The sequence below is a fragment of the Tachypleus tridentatus genome, chromosome 13 (genome assembly GCF_004210375.1).
Source record: "Tachypleus tridentatus isolate NWPU-2018 chromosome 13, ASM421037v1, whole genome shotgun sequence".
NCBI lineage: Eukaryota > Metazoa > Arthropoda > Merostomata > Xiphosura > Limulidae > Tachypleus > Tachypleus tridentatus.
Genome location: NC_134837.1, coordinates 37,834,143 through 37,860,605, shown reverse-complemented (window position 1 = coordinate 37,860,605; position 26,463 = coordinate 37,834,143). Strand labels below are relative to the sequence as shown.

Sequence of the window (26,463 nt, the reverse complement as noted above, 5' to 3'; positions counted from 1 at the left end):
TGGCATCTTCCACTGACTGCCATGCTACCACATCATTCACTTTGGTGAAGAATTGTTCTTCTTCTCCCTTCTTCCTATTGTTTCTGGTTCTATCAGGGTACTTGTGGTTTGTTTTAAACATGTACACTTCAGACCATTTTGACATACTCATTGTAGGACTGGTTCAGATACCCTTTGTGTGGTTTTGCCCTTATTCACACATGGTATAATTTTATATTTTAGGTCATCAGTGATCTGACTTAAGTCAAATATTTATGTCCAATTTATTTAAATTCCTTTAGATTAATTGTAAGTTAGATATTGAATATTATTTTGTTTTTATATGGTTTATTTAATCATTTTGCATATTAGTTGAATACATACTTTGTAGATTCATCATTTTATTTATTTGTTATTAATAAGAACTTTACCTAGGGATATTTAAATTGTATATCAGTTATATGTTGTTAATACTAGTGATATATACTCCATTGTTCTGTTTGAGCGATTTTTTCATCATTCTTAACTATGTGTCTTTTCATTCTCAATTTTGTCATTGAAGGATTTCATTAGATGTCATTTGACACCATATTTAAAGGTCCTTTGTTAACTAGGTGTGATTAAATAGTTTGTACCTTATATATCATATTTACTAGCAACTTATAATTTATTGTTCTATCTGAATTATTAAATTTTTTGTCATTGCTAGCTGTGTGTTGTATCATACCAGTTTTCATCAGTGTATGACTTAATTATATGACCCTTGTTGTCTTGATTAATTTGGACTACTGGTAAGGCAAATATCAATTATTAGTGTGTTTTCTAGGTAATTTTAGTCATCATGTTCATTATTATTGTACACTTTGTGATATAGTTAAATTCAGATGGTTTGTCTGTTTGCTATTTTTAGTCCTTTGTGAACTGTATTTTTGATAGTTTGAACATTACATATCGTTATTGGTAGTAATTTCTGGATTATTCTTTTATCTGAATAATATTTTTTCATTAGTGCTCAATGTTTGCTTTATCATCTTATTTTTTGGTAGTGTGGAACTTACATTTTTTTACTTTATTACCTTGCCAACATGTTCATTTCTTACCTATTTGTATGGCTGAGATTGACTTGAACTTCTTTTTCTACATTTGTAATTGTATGAACCTCCTTTTTTTGGTATCCACAATTCACAGTTCTTCCCCACAGCTCTTACATTGTCAGTAGTTATTTATTACTCAATGCTAAATTTTTCAGTTCAGGGATCTACCTTTTGGACTAACATTTTTAATCCTGGGGGATTTTAATGGACATCATCACCTATGCAGAAGTGCTGATATTGATTGGAGGGATCGCTCCACAGAGCATATGCTCTCTAATCACAACCTTTTCTTTTCAATACTGGGTCTTTTACTTATTTTCATGCAGCAAGTCAGTCCTTTACTGCTATTGATCTCTCAATTTGCTTCCCTTCACTCTTTTCCCATTTTTCTTGGAGGGTTGGCAATGATCTTTAAGTGTTTTGTTGGAGAGTACCAACTCTTGCCTGAAATCTTCACTCTATCAGTCTTTGCTGTCTTATTTCTATGGATGACTGGTTCCTGCTTGCTTTCTCCCATTTACAGTCCAGAGACCACACTTATTGCACTTACAGAATACAGAATATGTGGGATTTCTGATGGCACTGGGGAAATCTGTTCTTTCTCCCTATCAATACCTCATTCATTTTGATGAGTTCTTCTTTCCAATCTCAGTCAGGTCCAGCCTTCTTGTCATTGGGTTTGGAGAAAAAAATTCACTTATCCCTCACATTTTCTTACAGCTTAAGATGTTCTGTTTCTTTGCAGATGCAGGTTTTCTTGGAAGCTCTCATTCCCATGGGTCAGGCTCATATGGGTTTCCTTTGGTGGACACTCCTTGATCAATGGAAATTTTCAGATTTCTAGCTCAGAGGTTTGAAAGAGTCCAGACCATGACAGGGGTGCTGCTTACTCCACCTTGTCAAAATTTATATCTGTTCACACACTCATATTTAGAGTGTTGGGGTTTTTACCTCCATTTGTAGGAGATCTACTTCCAATATCTGATACATTAAGAAGTCTGTATTCTCCAAATTACTTTTCTTGACCCTTGGGCAGTTCATTGTGCTTTATCACATTTTCTTCCTCTCCTGTATGGATTGGTAGTCATGGTACATTCCAATATCTCTACAGTAGTCACTTCTATCACCAAGCCAAGGGGTACTGATTTCAGGTCTCTGTACTTTGAAATTCTATATTTACTTTATGGGCCAAAAGTCACCACATTGTGGTTGTTTTCTGGCTACCTTAATCTAATGGTGGATTGATTATCTTCTCCCAACAAGGTTCTTCTCACAGAGTGGTCCCTTGTTCTACAAATATCACCACTCTCTGTCTTCCTGCATGTTTTTGTTTTTTTTCTGGTTTGTTGTCTCAATTCAGGGACTGTCTCCATGTGTTTCATCTTTCCTTTTTCAATTCATAAGATCTTCCATGCCTGTTTACCAAGGAAGACAGTATACCTTCTGTCTTTGATCTCTTTACCACTGTTTCTGTACTTCCCACTCTTTCATTCATCACTTGTTTCTATTCTTCACTCGGTTGTTTGACCAAGTTTTGTCCATTCTTTCCATGTATAGCTTTCATACAGTCTTTTAAACTCCTTCCATTTCTACAGGTTAAATTTGATTTTTATTTCCCCTAACTTTTCCCTCCTTTTCCATTCCATTGAACTGTCTATTGGGATTTCAGTTTATTCCTTTATGCCCTTTCTCATCCCTCATTTTAACTTTTGTCTTCATGTTCCATCTACCTTCTTTCCTTCAAGACTTGTTTCCTTCTCATCATTGCTTGTGGTCATCATCATTTGGATATTAATGCTATTGATGTTACCCATCTCCTTTGCCTTTCCTCCTATGTCATCCTCTGCCTTGTTCAGTCTTTCCTCCCGAAGACCTATGTTTAATTGTTTTGGCTTTCCCATCCATTTCCTTACCTTCCATTTCCCACCTGTACTCCCATTCTGATACTGTTCAGTGTATTTGTCCAGTTTGCTTTTGCAGGTGATTTGTGGTCTCCTTTTGGCATTCACATCCCCAATCTTTCTTTTCTGGAACCCTTCCATTTTTCTGTGATCTAGCCCATGTTAATCTAACTGGTTGGGTTTGTAAACTCATTAGGTATAACCTGGCTGTATCTTCCTCTAGTGGATATGGTCTTCATCTTGTGGAGATTCTGCATGTCTTATTACTTCATTTCATTTATGTTTTAATTTCAGAAACTCTATAAACTTCAGATAATGGGATCTTGCTCTGTGGCAGGTGTCATCTAGTCAGGCTAGCTTTACTTCAAACCCACACTATTTATTGATTGCACTTAAATATTCACAGTAGAGGTGGGGTGTTTCTGCAAGACTGCTAGTGACATACCCAGTGATATCTATTTATGTGTTTATATATATATATATATATATGCTAGATATCAATAATTTTCAGTCTGGTTGACCATCACTCATGGATTTCATGTGTAAAGGAGAAGGAGATTTCATTTGATCCCTGCTGACCCTTTGGTTGAATAAATCAAGGTTGATCTGCTTTCCCAAATAAAAAATCTTGAACATGCATTGCACATTATCTGGTATGATATTCCTCTGGACACCCCAGTGTATTTACTTTCCTTCCTTTTTTATTCCACTGAGCACAGAACCCCTTACCAATTCCCAATTGCTGGAAAGTTGGATCATGCCTCTCTTCTCACTAATTCCAGTTGCAGAAGGTTGTTTTCCTGCTCCTGTAGTTGAGTTTGGGATACTTCCTCTGCCTTATGCTATCAGTAACAGGATGTATGTGCTCTGCTCCAACTGTTAGGTGAATGTTCCGAGTCCACTTCATAAATTCAAATGAAGGATGTTTCTTCCCAGCATTTGTGGTTGGGTGATTTATGATACTAGTTGCACCTATTAGCCTCTTCTTACAGGCAATGTCATTACTCATCCTGTAATACCAGGTTTGGTTTGTTGTTCGTTTTGCTCCTAAAGTTGTTTTGGGAGTTTGTCTAGCTTCGCTCAAAAGCTCGCTTCCTCTCCGTAATTCAGGTTGCTTGATTGATGGCTTTGCTTTTACTTACATTTGGGGCTGATGGGTATATTTATAACATGGCTCACATGCCCTAGCCACAATATTGTTGTTACATGCTTTTTTTTTTCCATCTGAAATCAAGGACAAGTTATGGAACCCAGTCTGTCTACTTGAGGCTGGGTATGTACCTAGGTAATTCTGTTTATATGTTGCTACAGCTTTCACCTTTCCAAGCATATTATTCATGTGCAAATATTTTCCTTTCTGCCAATTTCATAATAATTTCCTACTTCCCTGGGTGAAGAGCATACCTGTTCCAGAAGTATCACAGTACCTCAGTTGTCCACTTCATTTTCATCTCTGAGCACATCCATTTTTTCTAGGCATTCACTTTCTGTTTGTTTTGATATTTATGTGTCTACACTGGCCTCTACATCTTTGTAATATGGGGTTCTAGCTTTGTTTTAGTAAGGGTAGAACCATACTGGAAGTTAACATTTTTCTTTCACTGAAAATGTATTCTGTACTTCCAGTATGTACTTTACCTCCTTCAACACATTTTTCATCTTTCCTTTTGACAGCCTGTGTTCTCCTTTTGGAGCCTGCCAATTCTCAAAAATGAAGATTGAGCAAAATAGTAGAGAGAACTAGCATCTGTATAGGTGACATGATACTAACAGTAGAAAATTGTGTAATATATATATATGTTCAGAAATGGTGCAAAATTGATGGGTTATATTGACTGATGTTCTTATTATAAATAATTTATTAGCAATGCTTTTAAGGTAGATGAACATTGAAATAAATTTGTGTACTTCTCAGAAATATTAGTGTAAAAAAAACTGTTGACCTACATGAAACCAATCTCAATGTGAAGCTTAATACTGCATGTAGTTCACTAATGCTTTCACTGGAGGAACATTTCATGTGCTACATGTAAGGCTTAATAGTGGAAGGGGTGGCCCTGTGGCTTTGTTTGTAGCATTGTTAATTGAGTTTGGCATTTCTGGGTAACTTAGAAATGTTTTCTAGAGCATTATAAGATGTTTCGTTATGGTTTAAGATGCATATACAGTTTCTTTAAATGCCATGCTGTGTGAATAAATTTATTTAGACTTATTGAACACATTTTTGCATGTGTAAAACTAAACATTTTATTTTAATAGTTAATGGAACCATAATTCTTTGGGTAATTCTAATGTACTAATTTAAAAACTACACTGATGGAAATTGAATTTATAATCAATCTAGTCTCCTAAAGATTTATACATACATTAACACTGGATACTATTGTTTTTTTCATGTCTATTTGAAGTTTTGATGAAGTTAGCTAATGAGTTGATAGGGTGTTAGAATTGAAGTCTAAACCTACAGCCTGAATGAAATATCTGATTGATGGCAATGCACCCACAACTGGAACAGATTTTGCAGTCCACATTTGTGCATTTTGCATGTCTAGATGCCCCTAATATATATATGTGTGTGTATAATATATACACCAATGGTATGCATTAAGCATCAAAACTTCTATTCAAATAAGTTGCACACTTAATAGACTAGAAAATAACATATTTTCATTGCAATACAAGTATATATTAGATGAAATTCATTAACTGCTCCTCTTACATTTATTTTCTTGTACATGTTTTAAACAAATCAAGAAAGATTGGATGAAAAAAATGTATTTATGTATGTTGAACAATACATGCAATTATGAGTCTAAATCACAAGCCAACTGAAAAATGTTAAAGTCACACTGACTTAGTTTTGCATTGATGTAAACTTTGTTACAAAACTCCCTTCAACTATACTTGAAGGAGCAGTTTGAACCTTGTTAGTTATGAATATCAGAAATAAAAACATTTTTGGGTTGTTTCTGGAATACTTTATGGTAAATAACAGAATGTTCAAAATGAATTTATCTTTGTGAATAATTAAGAAGCAGTTTGCATATACGAGGATATGACCTGATTTGATTATCACCATCATTTCATTTCTCAATGATTTACCTCATTTTATAATATTTTACACCCACTCTATTGTGAAGGCACTTGAATGTGTTACATATTTTCTTTGGAAAACAAACTTCTTGAAACTCAGGTCAGAAACATATGAGGAAATTCTGTAGATCAGCTTGCTTGGTATTGACAGTTGATATGGAGATAAGTTGTAGGCTTATTGAAATATTTAGGTACAAAATATTTTGGCCTGGTAGAAAGATAAAGATTGGGATAAAATCTTGAATATTAGAGGAACTAAATATAAACTATGGAGAATTAATCTCAAGTTGTTTACTATGCAGAATATTTTTTCTTTTATATTTTTTAAAATAATATGTACATGAGAGGATATGTTTTGGTTAGACTGTTTCCTTTGTTGATAACCTCAATGGATTAGTCATTTCTTATGTTGTCCTTTCTTTAAGTTTTATATGTTTGAAGACATCAGTGATAGTTAAAAAAAAAACAGTTCACATTTCAAGACAATTTACACAAAAACAATCTATACGTTGAAATGATCTATAATTCAGGGATGCCCACATATAAACAGTTCATACCTAAAAATACTTGCACAAAATTCACTTATACCTCAAGGTCATCAACATAGAAACAGTTAAGGATGTACTTGGAGTCCATATCATAATAAATGGGAAAATTCTTTTGTTGAAACCAGTTTTACAGTGTATTCTATTATACTTAGAAGAGTATTCATCATTAAGATGCATTTTACCAATCCTAGAATATTCAATGCAGCAGATTTTAATATCCTTGGAAGAGCAACATAACATTATTCCTACTTTCTACATTAGTAAGCAGTGAGCCACGATAAAGTTGACTCACTAAGAGTACCATGATAATATTAAACAAAATGTAATTAAAAATTGTGTGAATTTAATGCTTGTCTGCATATTAATAGACACATTAGCACAATTTTTTTAAGATAAAATATGTAAGAAGGTACTCTGAAATATTGATACTTTAAAAATATAAAGGTAAAAATGTTTAAAAAGGTTTGATTTCATCATGTTTATAAATGTATGAGTATTTTTAGTGTAGTTGGAAGACAGTTAAATATTTGAATCAGCAAGAATACATGTTTTTGACTAATGGTATAAGAAAAGAAACAAACAAGGTGGACGAAAAATTGAGATAAGCTGTTAGGTTGGCAGTGATTGGGACAGTCCACTTTAGGAAGGGAGAATTAAAATTCAGTAGTAATTTTGATTCTCTGTAAAAGTTATATTTTGAGGGATTTTAATAACATATTCATTTATTAAAGTTAATACAGACACCACTTTTCTACTTACCAGTTATTGTTTTAAAGTTAAAAACATCACAACATTTTAAACACTATAAAAAGTTATGGTTGGAACTGTGCCAGATTCGTGTCTACATGTCTACATATACAATTTATTTTTCAGTACATTTGCATGTATATCTCATGAAGTTATGATTTGGACACAGCTAGCTAACTTGATTAATTTATTGATATTGAACAAATATATATGTATATTACTGTAAATTGAAATTTTGTATTCTCTACTTATTAAAGATTACATATCTCATGAGAGAAAGTGATGTTATTAAATTAAAATGGACATTCAAGTGTTTACTAGTAATGTGCCATGAACAATGTATCCCTAGTCATGTAATTATAATAAACGGATACTGTCATTATATAAGTTGGCAGTAGTACAAAGCTAGTATCGCATGAATTCACTATCATAATGTATGAGATCATAGTTGTGTGATGTTACACTGAGAAAACTGTTTAGATTAAACATGGCTAGAGAACTGACGAGAGCTCAGCTTCAACAACTCTATATTTATAGTCTTATTTTTGGACATGAAAGGCAGGTCTATTACCTTACTAGTATTAATATATATCTATTTATTTCTTTTTTTTTGTGTATATGTATAATATAGTTTGACACTTCATAGCTTATCATTTGCATCTGTCATATTTGTCTTTGTGTTTTATGTTATTTTAAAGTATAATGTGAATGTATATACATGCACTGTTTAATTAACATAGTATTTATCATAGGTTTAAGGGTTGTGTAAAATGTTTAGTTTTATGAGTTTATAATTTTGAGTTATTTTACATATCTGTATTTTTTTATGCATTGGTGTGATGGTTATTCAGGAATTTCAAGTGAGAATGTTTTTAGCATTCAATTAAATCATAGAATCTCTTTTAGACTTAAGTTCTGATTAACTTTCTGTGAGTATGATTCCTTCCATTAGTTAATTTTTTATATAGAAAGAGTTTTCTCATATTAAAAGCCAATCTAAAACTTTCTAAAATCTAAATAAAAGCTGCATAAAAAGTTTTGTTTACAGGTTCACAATCATTCAATTGCAACCCACTGTGCCACCTGCTTTCTACTACTCATAATAAAACAAGTATTAGTAATGTTGTTTGTAGTGAGGATTTTGAAATTTACATGAAGCTATTTACCATTGATGCAATACCATTCACGGCTTGATTTTGTCAAGAATGATATATACCATATTTTGTATTTAAACTATTCTATGGTCTTTAATATTTAGCCATCAGGTATTACAGCAGAGAGTATAGAATCATCCACATGTGATCTGATTAAGAAATCATGATTTAAATTCATGCTGCTTCAAACTAATGTGGAGTTTAAATTAATCCATTATTTAACAAAAGTCAGTGTATTTGCATTTGCCTATAATTGGACTGTTGGACCTATTGCTACCAAACATAGCATGTATCATTAAAGCTCCCTCATGTCTCTTCCCTGTATACAGAACAGGTATGTTAGGTAATATATATTTATACCTAAAAGTTTTAAAGCTTTTTGTAATTTTATTATATTATATTTGCTTTTCATGAACTGGCAGTTTAACTTTTCTGGGTTCCTACTACAGACAAAAGCAGTGTAATAAAATTGTTGCAATATTTTTTAATATGTTTGTTATTCTATGTGGAACTGAAGGTTTGTAAATTAAAGATAGATATATATGTGTGTATAGTTTTCAGTTTGAGATTTAAATTTTTAATATTTGTGTGTATATGCCAAGCTTCCACTCTTTAGAATTTTCAGGAACTTATAATGCTCCTTAAAAACCTGCCCAGACCATTTTCAAGAAAACATAAATATGTGAAAAAAAGCTTTTTGTCAAATATCACTCCCATGATATTTTTTATAATAATATTAAGTGTTTATATAATCAAGGATGTAAAATATGATTTTGTGAGTTAGTTATAGTGTTTTCAGAGGTATGTATTTAGCTTTTTGTTCCAGCCAAAATTAAAGCTTGATTTTTTTTCTCATTTAAAACTGTGTTGCTTTATTTGCATATTTCCTTTGTGACAATTGAGATAACTCAGAATAGTTGTAAATAATACAGATATTCTTATTAAATAGGATAATTTTTGTGTAATAATTTTCATATGGTTTGATGTAGAGAGAAAGTCTTATCATGTGATATAAGGTGTTGGAATTTTTATGAGTTCAAAATTAATATTCTTGAAATTGTAAATTAACAACTTATATAACTGAGAGGTAGTCTGATAATATAAAGGAACTTTTACTTGAACAGGGAGCAACCCATATTCACAACCAAAGCCCATGTCTTCCACATTGACCCTAAAACTAAGCGGTCTTGGATCCCTGCTAGCAGCCAAGCTGTCAGTGTTAGTTTCTTTTATGACTCTACAAGAAACCTGTATCGAATCATCAGTGTAGAAGGAACCAAGGTAAAAAAAAATATTTAGATTTATGTAATTGTGATCATTATAATGTTCTTCAGTGTAGTTAGTGAAACCATATTGTGAGATCATATACTTTGTTCTTTGAGCTTCAAGATAAGATAGACCAACTGAGCATGCTAATTTCTTTATTTTTATGATGAAAAATATGCAGATTAGTACAGTGATGTACTTAAATACTTGACAACATTGTTCATCTAAATACTTTATGACTTTGAACTTTACTGTTAAAGATTTTAATCATTTTTGCTTGCTTATCATAACATTGTTACATCCATGTTGATAAGTGTAGGTCAGTTGTAGAAAATGAGTATTTATTCATTTGGGTTACTCTAAGTTATTTGTTATTTCATCATACCTATTGCAATGATTCGCAAAACAAATGTAATAATTTAAAATGTTATCCATTATTAATTTTTACTGATGAATAATTTAGAGGGGCAAGAGTAGAGAATGTTGAAAATAAAATAAATGTGTGAAATGTTTTCAGTACAATAGTCAAGTTTTTGTAGATTGTATACCTCATTTTTTTGTTTTGTAATAAAATTTTATCCAGAAGTGCTACTTAGTTTCTCCACAGAACAGATAGCTAAAATGTAGATAGTCTTTGAATGAAACTCTCATCTCTACTCATTCTTTTCTTTGATACTACATTGATCATTTGTTGTTGTTTCATTAAAATTACAGAATCTTTCAGTAATTATTTTCTCTTCTTCATATTACTTTGATTTCTTCAGTTAATCAAACAGATTTTGGGAAATTTCTTCTAAACTTGTAATATAGTTTCTTTAACAGGAATATTCTCCATTGTCATTAACTCAGTGTTTGGGTTGTGGCAGAAGCTGATAATTAATCTCAGTAATTAAAGGACCATGCCTTAAGTATCATGGACTTCTCAGACATACACACAAAAAGAAAAGGACTCATAAAAATAATACTAATATTTATAAAATGTATGAAGTCAGATATATGAATCATATTAAATACAATATTTTATATCCCTGTTTCTGAAACTTCCCAACATTTGGGGTCTCCTAGCGAGGCATCATCAACTACGAACTCTTTTCTTCTTCAAAAGTCTATTTATCTGGATTGGCTGATTGGGCTTTTAAATCAGTTTCTTGTACAGTACCTAATTACTTGGGAGTCTTTACAACCTGGTCTGATGGGTCGACTCATACATTTACTCATACTTTACATTTCTCAGATATAGTTCTTCTGGTTGTCAAGGCTCTCATATTTCACTTTTGTACTCATCAGGTTCTGTCTCTTTTGGAGACTGTTCCATCTCTTTGTTCCTCTTCTTCTGGTTGCATCATTTATATTTTTTTTAGTGGATTCTGATTGATAAATGGAATAGGCTTTGTGCTCTACTGTTTTCTCTTGTTTCCATGTCTCCTCTTTTTCCTTTCAATTTGGTGGTGACTTAAGCATTTCCACCTAATTGTGAATGTCCATCTTCTTCCACTTTACCTGAACTTACAGCTTTCACAGATCTCTTTCTCTAGCAGGGTGAGGTATGGTTTTGGATACCTTCATAATTTTTGGTGTATGGTTTCCTGCAGAGCAGTCCTTCCACATCAGTAAGCTCAAGATGTGAAAAGTTTTGTGGGCTTTGTACCATTGTTTATGTTTTCTGGAATTCCTGTTTTCAACAACTTCAACAACTTGTAATAGATTTAATATTATTTTGATACCTATGTTTGTTTCAATTTAATATATATTTAAAATTCATGTAATGTGTATTGTTAAAAGTGTATTGTGCAAGTCCCACCTGTTGTCTAAATTTGTAGAAGATTCTAGAGTTTAAGAATCAATAATATACATTTTATGAAAGTCCTAGTATATCTTTAAATATTGTTGCCAATTTTTCAAGAATCCCACCCAATGAGTATAAAAGGTAGCTATTGCAAGGCTCAAGGAGACAATAGAATATTGTTGGTTAGCTACAGTCAATATATACTACAAGCTTTGGAAACTGTAATTGTGATTAATGCTTGTTAATCAGAAAACTACAAATATATAACGAGAAACATCTATAGATTTCAAACATTATAAACCATTCAACCTCAGAGAATTAACTTCAGACATTAGTCTTTCTACAGGGACATTAGATATCTTTCTTGGTTAAAAACCAGCTTATAAGTGGCATTAGATCAGCTGAGAATAGACAGATAGCTAGCTCAAGCAAAGTGTAACAATACCAACTGAGAATTAATTTGCTCGTTGTGGAGCTGGACTGTCAATAAAATATTCAGTTGAATTTAATGGTAGATTAGCTGTCTTACCTGTGCCAAATCCTTCAAGAATGATCATTACATGTGGCATTTTTGTGAATTTATTCTCACTGTGGGAATAATTTTATTGATGCACTTATGATATTCCTTTACACCAAGCTTCCATTAGTTTTCTTTTTTATGCTGTAATTGTTACAGACTTCTTTTGAACCTTCCCAGCCAGTCCTTTTACTCTTCTAGAATAGAACTATGTTTAGTTCTCTTGCCTCTTATATGTGTTATCTGAACCTTTGGTCACCTGTTCCCTGTACCATCTTTCTCTTAAAACATATTTACTTCTACCTGCTTTTAGGAAACATTACACTGGTATTTTAACTTGGACACCTGCCATTGTCTTTACCATAGGAAGAGGTTAATTTTATTTGTAGACCATTCCTTTCTCCCCAAGACTTGGACTGTTCAAGAGGATAATTGGTAGTTTTCCTGAGTCTCTCTACTTTCCTTTTTTTTTGTACAATCATTTAGATTGTTTGTCTTGTTCAAACAGTCTTATGTTATTTCACTCACAATGTTCCCTTTCAAGGCATTATTTGTCATTTTTCTTTTTTATGTGGGATTTCTCTTTTTGAAACTTGTCTCTTTCTACTTTGACTGGTTTGATAGTTTCTCTAATGGATCATTTCTTCAGTCTTTTTCACATTATCTTCCATCAAATTCATCATCTTATAGCTTCTCATGCCTCTAGCTGTTAACATACCATGGATGAGGTAATGCAGCTAGAGATATGGAGAAACATTGAAAATTTTATCCCACATTACAATCTTCTACCTCTAGGTATTGTCTCCCTCCAATTTCCATTCTTCATTCTTTCTATAGTCTCCAAAGAGGTGAGCTGTTGATTATTTTTTCATGCAGCTTTCAGAAGAAGAAAAAGCAATCACATAAAAAAAACAACATATATTGGAATACTAGAAAAAATAGAACCCACCATGTGGCCGTAGTTGGTTTGGACTCAATATTTCTTTTTCTCAAAACTTACATTGAGTAAAGGATAAGAGAAAATGTTAACCCTAGCTGTTGAGGTGGGTTTTTTGCTATATATATTTAATCTTTTTAAGTCATAGTGATGTTTCCAAAAAAAAAACACAAAAAACATTAGGTATTGTTCCTTACCTTCAAACCTTGACTATCCCTTGCTATCCCTATTCATGGTAGCCCTTGCACAGTCTCTCAGTGTGGGATCTTAAGAAGATAATATATTATTCCTCTTTGGCCCACACATCTCTGGTGTTATCCCCTACAATAACTTCTTCTCTTCTTTTTTTTTTTTTGGTTTGGTGGAAGAAACCCTGTTTCATGTGTAATGGAAGTTAATATGAATAATTCACCTTCATATGGGTGTAATATCTATGGAATGAGACTGGTTGCATCCCTCAATCAGTAGTAGAACAGGGTGGAATGAGACTGGTTGCATCCCTCAATCAGTAGTAGAACAGGGTGGAATGAGACTGGTTGCATCCCTCAATCAGTAGTAGAACAGGGGTATTTGCCTGGAAGTGTGTTGTACATGCTATCTGCTACATTAACAACCTGGCCATTCCAGGGAGTTGTGATCAGCCAAATAGGTCTTATATTCTCCTCAGAATACACATATGGAATGATTAATCTTTGAACCTACATATTTCTAGCATGCCATAAAGCTTTAATTATCCCCTAGCTAGACCACACTACATAATTTGTGCTTTAAATGGATGAGGTTTCCCATTGAGTGATGATCTCACTAAGCCTCCCCTCCCAAGGTGGTGACACACTCAATGATTTTTTTCTTTCTACGATTATATTTTTAAAAAGAAATTCATCTTTTTAATTTCTATATTTACTCCTGTTTCTTCACCTTCTTTTCACGCAAGTTTCTATCCATCTGTTTCTGGAGAGATGAATAGTTTCTTAAGTTAACATATTCCTTTTGCCTCATCCAGAATGAGGTTTTGGTGTACATAAAATGCTCAAGAGGAGTACTACACATGGAAGATGTGTCAGTCTCCTACTGGTGGAGGTTGTATTTTAATGTTGATTTCATAAGAGACTGGTGCTTCACATTTATTACATGTTGGTGTGAGGTTCAAAAGCTTGGCACATGTGTGAAAACTTGTTTAGAAGAGGTGGGTATCTGTTAAAATACATTTTCAGGTAAGAAAAAGAAGAAAATTTGCTGGTTAGAGTTTTAGAATTGTGCTATGTAGTGTAGTAATACTGTTATAAAATATGTTGTTATAGAGCTAAAACCTCCTATGTAATACAATTAATTTAAAATGATAAAAGAAAGGCTTTACTGTAATTCAAATACAACACATTCTCTTTCAAAAGACAATATACTTAAACAGAATTTTGATTTTCTTTAATTTCTTGCACTAGTTTGATCTGTGGCAATGTATTTAAAATGTTTTCATAAACATTTTATAAAAGTGTTTGTCATAAAACAAACATCGTTTGTTTAGTTTTGAATATGTTAACTGTGATGAAATTACAAAGTAAGGATTTCCTGAGTTACAGTTGTCCTTGACTTCAGTTGAAATAACAGTTCTTGTTGGGCCTGTATGTGTGGTTTGTATTTTTGATTTCTATCAACCTAAGGACATCCTAATATTACCTCATTTAGTGTTATTTGAGTGAATGACATGCATGTTGATACACTACTAGGATATTTAATGGAAGGTGGGAGTTAAAAGTTTACTGATAAAAAGCACAGTCATAGTCATTCATAAGGAAGAAAGAAGTAATACGAATATGTTAGGAATTTCAACTTTCAAAATAAACTCTCAAAGTATTTAACTATTGTTTCAAATGTTTTAAGTACTTGCACTAAATTTTACTTATTATCCAAACTGATTAGAAAAAAAAAATATTTGGCATACAGGACACACAATAACAGGAAGAGTGTAAAAATAGTTGAAGTGTTTAAATACATTATAAAATATTTATTTTTACAGCAAAGTCCAAGTTTAAATTTGCATATATGTTGATATAAAATAAAATAACAAGTTTAGTATTTCATCAATGATCAATGTTCTTATACTTATTCTGATGTGCTAAAGATGAAGATGAGTAAATTGTAACTTTGCTTACTGTATGCATTTTCATGAAGGTTTCAAAGATAATATGAATTTCAGCTCCAACATGTTAGATATCCATATCATATTGTAATTGTGGTAAATTTTTTGGGGAGTGGGGATGCTATTTCAAAATATTTCTGTTTATTTTTTCATCCAAATAAAATGTTTTGAAGCTGTATCTTTAATGACCACAAACAGTAGGGGAATTTTTTTGTGTTTGAATGTTTTTCCTATCACACTAGAAGTAATACAATTAAAAAAAGTTACAAAACACTGAAGCTTATGTGGCTTTAAGGCATATTTGGAAACAGTTAGCCAACATTAAAAGCATTATTGTAAGCACCACATGACAAACTGGGCAGATAAGTCTACATCACACAAGATAAACAAAAATGACAACAGCAGGTGAAGAGGAAGATAGATATAATGTGTCAATTGATCCACATATGTTTGAACCAGAGCTTGCAGACAATAATGCACCTAATGTTGAAATGTTGGCCAAAGTGAACAAGGAGTGTTGGCTGTCTGATTATTTGTGGTATGGAATTGCTCTAATTGTTATTTACTACAATGTCATAAAAGATTGGTTTATACTGCTAATGTCATGAAATTTATAGCTATCAGAATGGGCAGTAATGTAGTAAATTTATGAATAAATTCTAGTTAGTATTTGTTTCTCATATAAGGGATCTGTATCTAGAGGTATATCTAATATCAGCTGATGGACTCTATTTTCAGCATACTCTAATTTGAATGCATGTGACTAAGTGCAGTTTAGGATTGAAAAAGAAACATAGGTAATGTTTTAATAATCTATAGGTCTAGTATTTTTTTATGTTGAATATTAATATTCCTATTGAAATTTCCTAAAAAAGTGTTTTAAACATCAAAAATAAATAAAATGGATAGTCAGTTGTTTGTCCATGTCTGTCTTTTGGTAAAAGTAGCTGAAAGTGAAATTTCATAAACATTTTATGTTTTAGCAGTTGCTGGTGTGTGTATAAAACCTAAATGGTTGCTTATAATTTTGTATTGCCCCTAAAACATTAGCTAACACTTTGAGCTTATCCTGCATGACTCTTGTTTCTGAATAGCTGATTGGATACAACTGTCATTGCTGTTAATGGTCTGTTAACAAGAGTCTGATGTGCACTAGCATAAGCCTGGTTACTGCTTGCTGTGCTCAGTGGATCTCCCTTGAACTTAAGATACTCATTAGGCACTCATCTTTCTTCAATGCCATTTTTTTTTGCAAGTCCCATATCAACTTGTAGTTTGTTTTCAAAGTATGATTTCAAATAATGTTAACTGCATGTATGGCTTCTTTTGATCAGACTCACTTTTATCACAAGTTCATGTGCTGTTTTCTGTCTGACTTTGGTAGAAACTATTACAGAGATACCTTCTTTTCCTCAGGAATATTCCCACATCTGTAAATAACACATAAAATACCATAGTTGTATACATTTTGGTACAACTTATTTATTACTCGTAAATGACTGTTCACAATGTCTGTTAAATTTTCCAAAAATAAAATGAATTGTTTTTACATAAACAAACAAACAAACTATTTCATATGCACAAAATGGTGCACAGAGAGGAAACTGACTGCAACTGGCTTTGATTACCTTGAGTGAACATTACTCAACCCTGAACCAATTTTTCAAACAAGCAATCACATGGGCTAACTGTTGCATTAACACTTGGATCTTGTGAAGTTGGAACAGAGGTAAATTACTGAAAAATGACTTGGCCATAATAAATATAAATTAATTATTTTTTTAACTGTCCAATGTCTTTAAGTTATTCTGTGGAAGATGTTTCTATCTAACTCCCCTACATAAAAAGAGGCTACAGATTTCAGGTAAAAGAGATACTATTCAGTAAATATCTTAGATAATAACTGTACAGGACAAGATATATCATGGTGGTGTTATAGTGTTTGTTGATAGTACATAACACAAGTTGGTTGCACAACTGCTATTCTGTTTTGTTCTTTTGAATTTATTCACGTCATTATATCTTGCTTGTTGTTTGACTCTAACAACAAATTGTCATATGTGTTCAAAAAAGAAAATGCAGGTATAAAGATATTTTGTTGTTTTATGAAAGTCACTGTGCAACAGTTCTCCTGCAAAATGTTGTAATTGCTCATACTTTATAGGTGGCTTTGTTAAGAAAGAAAGCATATTTGAGAACCCATTAGTTTTAAGTTATAATAAATATAACATATGCTCTGATAAATCCATTTGTCAAATATCATTTGTACACACTGTACAAGATCCTACATAATGCAGTGTCAAATAAGGTGCAGTTTTATGTTATATGACTTAAAAATTTTATTCCATCTTCTGTGATATTAGTTCGTGTTAATAGTATTTGATGTCCCAGAAGGCTTCCCAGTTCCAAAATGGATAACAAACTATGGTACAAACATTCTCTAAAGAGGTCTTTGATAAAGTGAAGTACTTTTGAACAAACTTACAATTTTGTTGTTGTAAGAATTGAATATTTAAAGTATTTATTAAATAGAGAAGAACTTGTACCAGAACTTTTTTAAATGATTGTGTGGTAATAAATTTTCAGGTGTGGTGTATATATTTATGTCAGACTGTTATTATTGTAAAGGAATAAAAAATAGTGCAGTTTTGAATATGAAGAGTAGAAACTTGTATTTTTTTTTCTACTACTATTAGGCAGTGATAAATAGCACAATCACTCCAAATATGACCTTCACTAAAACTTCACAAAAATTTGGTCAGTGGTCAGACATCAGAGCTAACACTGTCTATGGACTTGGGTTTGGATCAGAGCTAGACTTAAATAAAGTAAGTATTTTAGCAATCTTTGTGTGTTTAAAAGTGTCAATAAAAACTGCAACCTTTTGCCAACCAGTGTTGGATTGAATGTCTGGTAATGTTAATTAAGTTAAAAGGTTTATGTAAAAATCTAGTAATTATAAATACCTATAAATGTCATAAGAGTGTGTTGATAGAATGCATGAATTCAAGTTGAGTAATATTCTAACTTTGATTACATATTTTCTTGTATTTTATTATATTTGGTAGTTATGGTTTTGATTCTTCAAAAACAACTGTGGAGGAACAAAATGTGTACAGAATAAAGGTTTTCTCAAAATACATTTTCATTTTATTCATGTTTTATTAAGTAGCATGTTTCTGATTTATCATTTGGTCTTCTCTGTGTGTTAGTTGTGGTTTGTGTTATCTTGAATTAAACTTGTAGATGAGAATGTTAAAATATATTACACAATAGAGGAAAATCAACTAGGATACAAAGTAAGATTTTCCAAAACCAAAATAACAGATTATATTTCTCATGAATAATAATTAAAATTTCATCTTGTGATACTTGTTAAACTGTTTTGATTGTGTTTGGAGTTTATTGACACTACATCATGACTTCAATTTTAAACGGGAAGTAAAACTGTACACTGGTGGTGCAACAGCAGTCTGATGCCCAGTTAACTGAAGAGTAACTGCTTTAGGATGTGAATCTTGGGTGTTCTCATGTTTGTTGTATTTCATAGTTCAAACAGGTAGTCATTGTAAAATACCTGTTAAAGGCCTGAACGTATAATAAATAGCCTTGCTCTTATATTTGTTAGGTTAAATTCTTATGAATAAAAACTAAAAAGGGATTTTAAAATAATCAAATTATTTTTAATAAATATTTATAAATTTTATTCAGTTCATTTTTCTAACTGAACCTAATAGTAAACCCTATCTAAGTACTATTTACTTCAAAATTTCATAATTTTTTTTATCACAAACAACTTGTTCAAGTTTTAGCAGTTGAGTACTACAACATCCTCATTCGTATTTCTGTTGGACTGAAATTAAGCTTAAGCAAGAAGTGCATCACTCAGAAGTTTGTTATTCTGTTATTATATAATTATTTTATTTCTTCAGTTTATAGAGAAATTTCAAGAGTTCAAAGAAGCCACTCATCAGACAGCTCATCAGAAACAACAACAGCCTCAACCAAATGGCAGCACAAGCACTTCCACAGTAGGAAACTCCTCCCCAGCTGTTGGACGAACCCAACAGAAACCAGCGCCAACTGAGACTAGTACAACAGAGGAGCTTACAGTTAGCAATCAGGTTGACCAAATAAATCTCTCCTCTTCTTTTCCTGCTGCAACTCATAATGATATCAATGCTCTCAAGTCTCCACTTGTTGTTCACCAAAGAAGTCAAAGTCTCTCTGGCCTGCAAGCTTCCAAGGTAAAAAATTAGAATAAGAACATAAAGTTCTTTAACGTGCACTAACTTAATTTGCTAGTAAATGTCTTTTTTGGATTTTACCTATCTGTAAGAAATATGGATTAGCTGACATTTTTATATAGAAAATGAAACGGCTAAATTCTCAAGTGAAAAAACTCAATGATTAGTATTGGAAAATAGTTCACTTTGTCATTTCAAAATAAAAGCTGATTTAACCTCAGGATAAACTGTTTCTGACTTTTTCTTTTATTACAGCACTGAATCAATGTAATAGAACTCAATACTTAACCCCTTTATAAACAGTTTCACTTTTTTATTATTAAAGTATTCACTCAGTTTAATAGACCACCATACTTGAGATATAATCTGAAAAAGGAGCAATATTATGAAACAAAATATACTTTCCATTGAAAGAAAAATAATTTAATATGAGATAATCTTTTCTACTTAACTGCAAGTGGTAAAATAATCATTTACTCTATTTTGTTAAAACTCTTTTTGTTTCAATGACATATTTGTTCATTAAGATTTACCATTCCTTTCCTGTCCAGTAAATGAATCCTAAGAAAACGAAAACAAGTATCATATATATATTATGTATATTCCTTGTGTTAAAACTGGTAATTTTCCAGTTGAAACACTAATTACTAAATTATGTTTAGTGTGTGTGTGTATATTTTATGTTCATTAAAATATTTTTTTCCTCAAAACTAAAACCCAGTAGACAATATTGCTTCACTCGTGTTTTTACATTATAGTCTGTAATAATTACATTCTGTGAACTTGTATTACATGTATGCTGAAATTAATATTTTATTAATGGTTTTTTATTGTATTTATTGGTGAAAAGTTAAAAAATTTATCAAGGAAATGCAGATGTCCTGGTGGCTGTGCAAATTTCATTTTGTACAGAGGTGATAGTTAATAAAAAAATAAATTACATTAAAAATTCATATGTAAGAAAACAAGAACCTACATATTTTGGTGATATTTTTGTTTTGTGGATAGTTTGAATGACTTACTTTGAGAAGGTGTTTGAAAATCAAATGTTGTCATGTGGTATTCCCTCAACCACAAAACATATTGTGAAGAAAGGGTTACTGTATTTGTTATATCATTAAATACCTCTTGTAATTACCTACTGTTTCATATGTTTTGAAATAAGTGTGAAAAGTATCAAGTTCAATATTATCACAGATCTAGAAATAAGTAAATACAGAAGTTTAGTTCATTTTATTAAAGCAGTTATGTAGCCTTGTTATATTGTTGTTGTTTTTTTGTTGTCATATCTGGTAGTGGTGTATAGGATAACTGTGCATCTTTACAGAAGCATTGCAGTGCAGTTTCCATTGTGACAAGCTTCATTGTAAAGCTGTCTTTTCATACACCATAATTCATCTAGGCCATAAAGATGATGTTTCTTTTTGCATTCATTTTAAAAAATGTCCATTCTTATACAGGGTGTTCGGAAATTCACTATGCACTTATATATTTATTGCGATGTGGAAGAGGTGTATCTGAAAATTTTTCAGCAAATTTCTGTCGCACTACATTTGTGTATCTGTCACCTTCTCGGGATATGTGTTCGACAAGCCATACACGTTATTCAGTTGTTAAAACCATATTTGGATCAAAATCTAAAATATAATAACATATGATTACAAAACTACACAGTGACTTTCCGAACACCCTGTAGAAATTCATAGCCGTTTGTCTGACAGCTTCATGAGTATGTCTCATATGGAATAGCATGAATGTTGCATTCATTCTTCAGCTGCATGAGGCGTATGATATTTGAACAGACTGTATAACTGGAAGCCTCATTGTGGTGAACTAATGCCCTGTTGGCCTTGTTGAGATCATTCTTGTTTATATTTTGTACTGTTACCTGAAAGCATCATGATTTATTTTGCTACAGCCATTTGTGTATGTGTACTCTCACTTGTTACAAGACTTCATTGTTTGCTTATTGTGATATCACTTGTTGCAAGGTCTCTCTTCTTTTTTTGATGATTCTGGTTCCACAAGTTGGTTCATAATTATTTATTTTTCCAGTGTCATTAAATGCAAGAGATATCTCCATCCTGGGCATTCTAAGTCTCATACATACACACATCTCTATAATTTGAATGTATGAATAGTTTGATTTAAAAAGGGCTGTAACATACTCTTTACAAAAATGATTAGTCTTCTTTGGCATCATACTACAAAATGCCAAATGGTGTCAGAATGTAAATCTAATCCATGTTACTCAACTGTAATTTTTATATTGGCTGTGGTTGTCATGTGAGCTGCTCATTTCCATATTCAAAATTGCTCCTCTTTAACTTTAACAGGGCTCTGTTTAAAATAAAAAATTCATAAACTTGAATTCACAACAAAAGTATCTGTGATTTTACAATAAAATAAATACTGTTATTCAGTATTAAGCAGTTTTCCATGTAATTATTATTTTTTAACTTCCAGACAGCAGAGAGCCCTAAGCATCAACCAAAGGATAAATCACTTACAGCAAGCCTTCCTCATTCAACTGTTGAAACTCAACTACGGTATGAAAATGATAGACTGAGATTAGCTCTTGCTCAAAGGTGAATAACCAGTCTAGAGCATTCTCCTTTGAAGAAAAGTGGTTGATATCTAAATATGTGTAAAGATAGTTTTAACATGCTTTTAGAGACATTGAATTAATACCATAGGATTATTATGAATAATTCAATGAACATTCATTCTTCGTAGAAGCTGTTTGTGATTTTTTATTAATTTTTTTATCCATTTGTATATGTTGCCATATTTTTTATAAATAATGTTCTACAAACTATTGTTTTCATAATTCTGCAATGTATTAAGAATTCATGTCTGATACTTCCTTGCATTTGAAACTTAAAAATGCAGGTATTTTAAATTATTTGTGTCCTGTTCATTTGACCTATTCTTGCATGTGATCTATCCTGCAGCTCAGCCAATGCCAAAAAGTGGGAAGTAGAATTACAGACTCTGAAAACCAATAATGCACGTTTAACAAATGCATTACAAGAAAGTACAGCTAATGTTGAAGAGTGGAAGAAGCAGCTTTACAGTCTTAAAGAAGAAAATATGAAGATGAAAGCTAAGGTAGATATTTACATTTTGCAGATTAAAAGGATTATCTTTTTATTTTTATAATTTTCTTGTAGAAATTTGCCTTCAATTAAAAGATAATAAAACACTAAAACTTTGTGATCTTCTTCTCTTACAATGACCTTTTCATTAAGGGATAATTGTTTTATATTGAAATTACTTAGGCATGCTTAAGAAAATGATAACTTTACCTAATACCAGTTACAAGAGGATCTTTTGAAATTTATAGTTCAGTACTTATCAGAATGTTGTTTGATGTAAGACCTGGTTTTACCAGAACAGGATACTGTCTCTTTGAAGAGCAGATGGACTAAATTTTCTGGCTGCTAAAAAAATACTTAAATTAAAAAGAAAAGGTTTGTTCATCCTTTTAGTCAGATACTGTCCAGAAAACAATTATTTTATTTGTGTTTATTTACAGTGGAATGAAGATTAAGTTTGTGTAACTTTGTAATAATTGTTTCTGGCAGTTAGAAATTGGTGTGAAATTTTTCAACTTTGCATTTAAAGTTTTGTGTACTGATGCAAATAATTTGAAACATCATCAAAGCCATGTAATAGACTTAAAACTGACTTATCACAAGTTAGAGTGACTGTCTGAGAGAGATAATGAAAATTTTGTATTCATAAGTGTAACACTGAATATCAGAGAAACATAATGAAAGTAATCTAACACTAAACAGTCAAGAAATAGCGTCATAGTACTGTAAGTAAATTAGTGTTAGATCAGAGGATGTATGTTCAGGAATTTTTCAGTCAAAATAACTTTTCTATAGCAATAATGTGAATTATTAGGCAGGTGGCACCACTGCCTATGTAGGAATGACTCAGATTGTTCATCAGAATGGTATTTTCATATCTCCTTAATTGGTCATCAGAATTTTACAATATTATATAGTGTTTTCTTTTATAGTAATATTTATATAATGACTGAGTCACAAGTTCTGTAAATGTCTATAAATATTATCAAACAGATTGAATTTCTTGTGCTTTGTTATTATCACAAGATAACTCAAAAACCAAAACAATGATGTCAACCAACTTCATTAATATGATATAGTTTCAAATGAAGAGTCTGTTTTTATAAGTATTATTAATAACTAGTGGAAATGATGTCATAATTAACCCTCAAAGTTATATTTCATAGAAAATTTTGTTGTTCCTTTAAAAAGTTTACGTACAGGGTGAAACAGGAATTATCAACCAATAATATATAAACAGAAAATATTGCACTTGGAACCTCATTCTGTTTAGAATCCAATTATAAATACAACTTCCCTATGTTTATTGAAATGCTGTATTAAACATTCTACTATACTGTGTACCCACTATTATGTAGGGATAATATTAACCATCCCTACATTTACTTTTTTTTTTAAAACGTTTTTTTCTTTACTTTTTCAATGTAAATCTAAAATATTACATAAATGTTAGTTGTGGTAATTTTGTTTATCTTCTGATTTAGACCTTATGACTGCAACTGTGTATGGAAATGTATTTTGAGCCAGTATATTGGCAAAAATAGATACATTTGCATACATTATACTCTGAGAGATGTTAAAATGCTGTCCTGCACAAGTAATGATAATTGTTCACAATAACACAGGCTCATAATGATTGTTCATAAATAGTTTGATAGGTATGGTACACATTCTAAAAACAAAAGGATGATTGGTGTTCACTAGTTAATGTGTACTAGAATATTTCCAAGTAAGTCTCAGAAATGCTTATGTGTAAGTACATTTTGTGTACTAGTAGTGTATTTAAATATGTCTCATTTACTGAATATCATACAGATGTACAAGTCTTGATGAATGATAAAGTTTTTGATTTTTGAAGAAATTACAAGTGGTATGCATGATTGGTTTGAATGTGACAACCGATAGGTTTTCTTGTTTGTGTTAATAAATTGTGAATATTTTTAATTCTTCATTCAGAACAATACCTCTGATAAAGTAACATCACAGTACATTATGATGAAAATTTGAATATTTAAAGTTAATTGTTCTTTTATATATATTGAATATTTCAAGTAAATATGGTTGGTGCGTTTGAGTGTTATGTGAGCAATTTTTTTTACAATTGTGTATATAAAGTACCTAATGTTTTTAGTGTTAAATCTTGGGTCATTTTATGAATGATTTATTGTACTGCTTTAATATCACTCGCATTATGTAACATATCTAATTTTGCAGATAGGAGAATTAGAAGGAACAAAGGGAGATACAGAAGGAATGGCAGATCTTTCAAAAGAACTAACTAATGCACAGTTTACAAATGAAACACTAGATAATGAAGTGAAAAAAAAGGAAAAGGTATTTATTTTGTTTTAATCATAAGAAAATCAGGCAGAATTATTTATTTTAAGGTTGGATATTATAATGAATTGCATAAAGAAAATTGCATTCTCAAGACTGAAATGTTCTACTAAAGAATATGCAAACATTACTTAAACAATGAAACAATAATGGTTTTTGAGATTTTCTTAATCCACTTATGAAACATGTTGCTGCTCATAGTCAAACATTTATGTATGAATAAAAAAAATTGTGACTAGAATAATAAAAAACTTGTAAGTTTCAATAGAATAGAAGAATTTACCATATTTTTATTATTTTTTCATTCATTAATCCAAAACACGTTTGCTGAGATGTCACATATGAGCTTAATTTAATTTTCTGTATTTTTCATATTCTCAGTATTGAAACATGTGGCTTACTTGCTACTTAAAATAATGTAGAGACCTTTGTTAAATTTATGTGATTCTATTTAACTTGTTATTAGTTTGCCATTCTGTGCATCATAAAATATAAAATAAGAATATGCTGTCAATGTCTTACTTGCCTCTTAGCTGTTAAAGCACTGAACTCATAATCTGTAGGTCATGGATTAAGTCCTGTCTTTGAACATGCTCAGTTTTCCTGCTATGAAGTTGTTATTATGTGACAGTCAATTCTACTATTCATTGGTAGAGTAGTCCTAGAATTGGCAGTGGGCGGTGTTGACTAGCTGCTTTTGGTGCAGTCTAATACCTCAAAATTAGGAACAGCCAGTGTAGGTAGCTTTGCACAAAATTCAAAAACACAAACCAAATTGTTTCTTAATACATGATAATCTTCTAATTTGTTATCATGCGTGTTCAATAAATGTTCTGTTGAACTCCCTGTACTTAATTTATTGATGGTACTGAATGAAAGATGCTAGAATGTAGTAGTAGCTAATAAGCTTGAATCTTTTTTCTCAAACTCTTGGAAGTATAGTTGCTTATTGTAATTTAGTAAATAATTGTGACTTATTATTTCATAATTTAAGTTTTATATATGACAGTCAGTAAGTAAGTTATTATATTTTTTCATGGTATTTTCATGTTTGAGAAAAACTTTACAATATCCTTAATGATTTTGGTGTACTTATTTTCTAAAGACAGAAATATATAGTTGTATGTTTTAACGTAATTCTCTAATGTAATACCTAGATGGCATAAAGTGTATAAATCTGCATTTTGCTATTGTTACTAAATACTTAATGGTATTATATCAATGTATATATCTTAGAGTTGAAAACAATAGTTAATAGCTTTTTTCTTTATTTTTGATCAAATATTGCTTCATTAATTTTGTTAAAATTTACTTTATTTTGCTATGTTGTAGCATATGTTACCAGGGGATCAACTAATTTTAATAATTCATTTTGTAATGTATTATTTCTGTGACACTGACCTATAAATTGTCATTCACTGAATCTATGAAGTTGTTTTTATTTCAGGAAATTGAACTTTTGAAAAAGAAATTAGAAGAACAATCTGTAAATGAAATGGTAGAAGAAAAGCTGAAGGTATGCATGTTTCAGGATCACATGTTTCCATTTTTAAATTTGTAGGTTTTTCACAATCTTTAAGTGTACATTGAATGAAATGTTTATGTTTAAACTCGTAGATAAT

The 26,463-nt window shown here is 31.2% G+C and overlaps 1 protein-coding gene across 5 annotated transcripts in view; it reads left to right on the top strand.

Annotated features, from left to right (window-relative positions):
* Nucleotides 1-26,463, top strand: part of LOC143236930 (homer protein homolog 2-like) — a 48,705-nt gene that overhangs the window by 14,863 nt on the left and 7,379 nt on the right. For 3 of the 5 annotated variants that reach the window (XR_013019805.1, XM_076475624.1, XM_076475627.1), the window contains 7 exons: nucleotides 9,641-9,797; nucleotides 17,856-17,987; nucleotides 19,092-19,406; nucleotides 21,873-21,994; nucleotides 22,361-22,517; nucleotides 24,719-24,838; nucleotides 26,289-26,357. Coding sequence is in view for 4 of the 5 variants with exons in the window: in XM_076475624.1 (XP_076331739.1) it covers nucleotides 9,641-9,797; nucleotides 17,856-17,987; nucleotides 19,092-19,406; nucleotides 21,873-21,994; nucleotides 22,361-22,517; nucleotides 24,719-24,838; nucleotides 26,289-26,357 (1,072 nt within the window). In the remaining variant the exon portion in view is untranslated. Of the gene's footprint in view, nucleotides 1-8,659; nucleotides 8,851-9,640; nucleotides 9,798-15,897; nucleotides 15,957-17,855; nucleotides 17,988-19,091; nucleotides 19,407-21,872; nucleotides 21,995-22,360; nucleotides 22,518-24,718; nucleotides 24,839-26,288; nucleotides 26,358-26,463 lie in introns of those variants that run through there. The other 2 variants (XM_076475626.1, XM_076475625.1) reach the window with 2 other exon arrangements.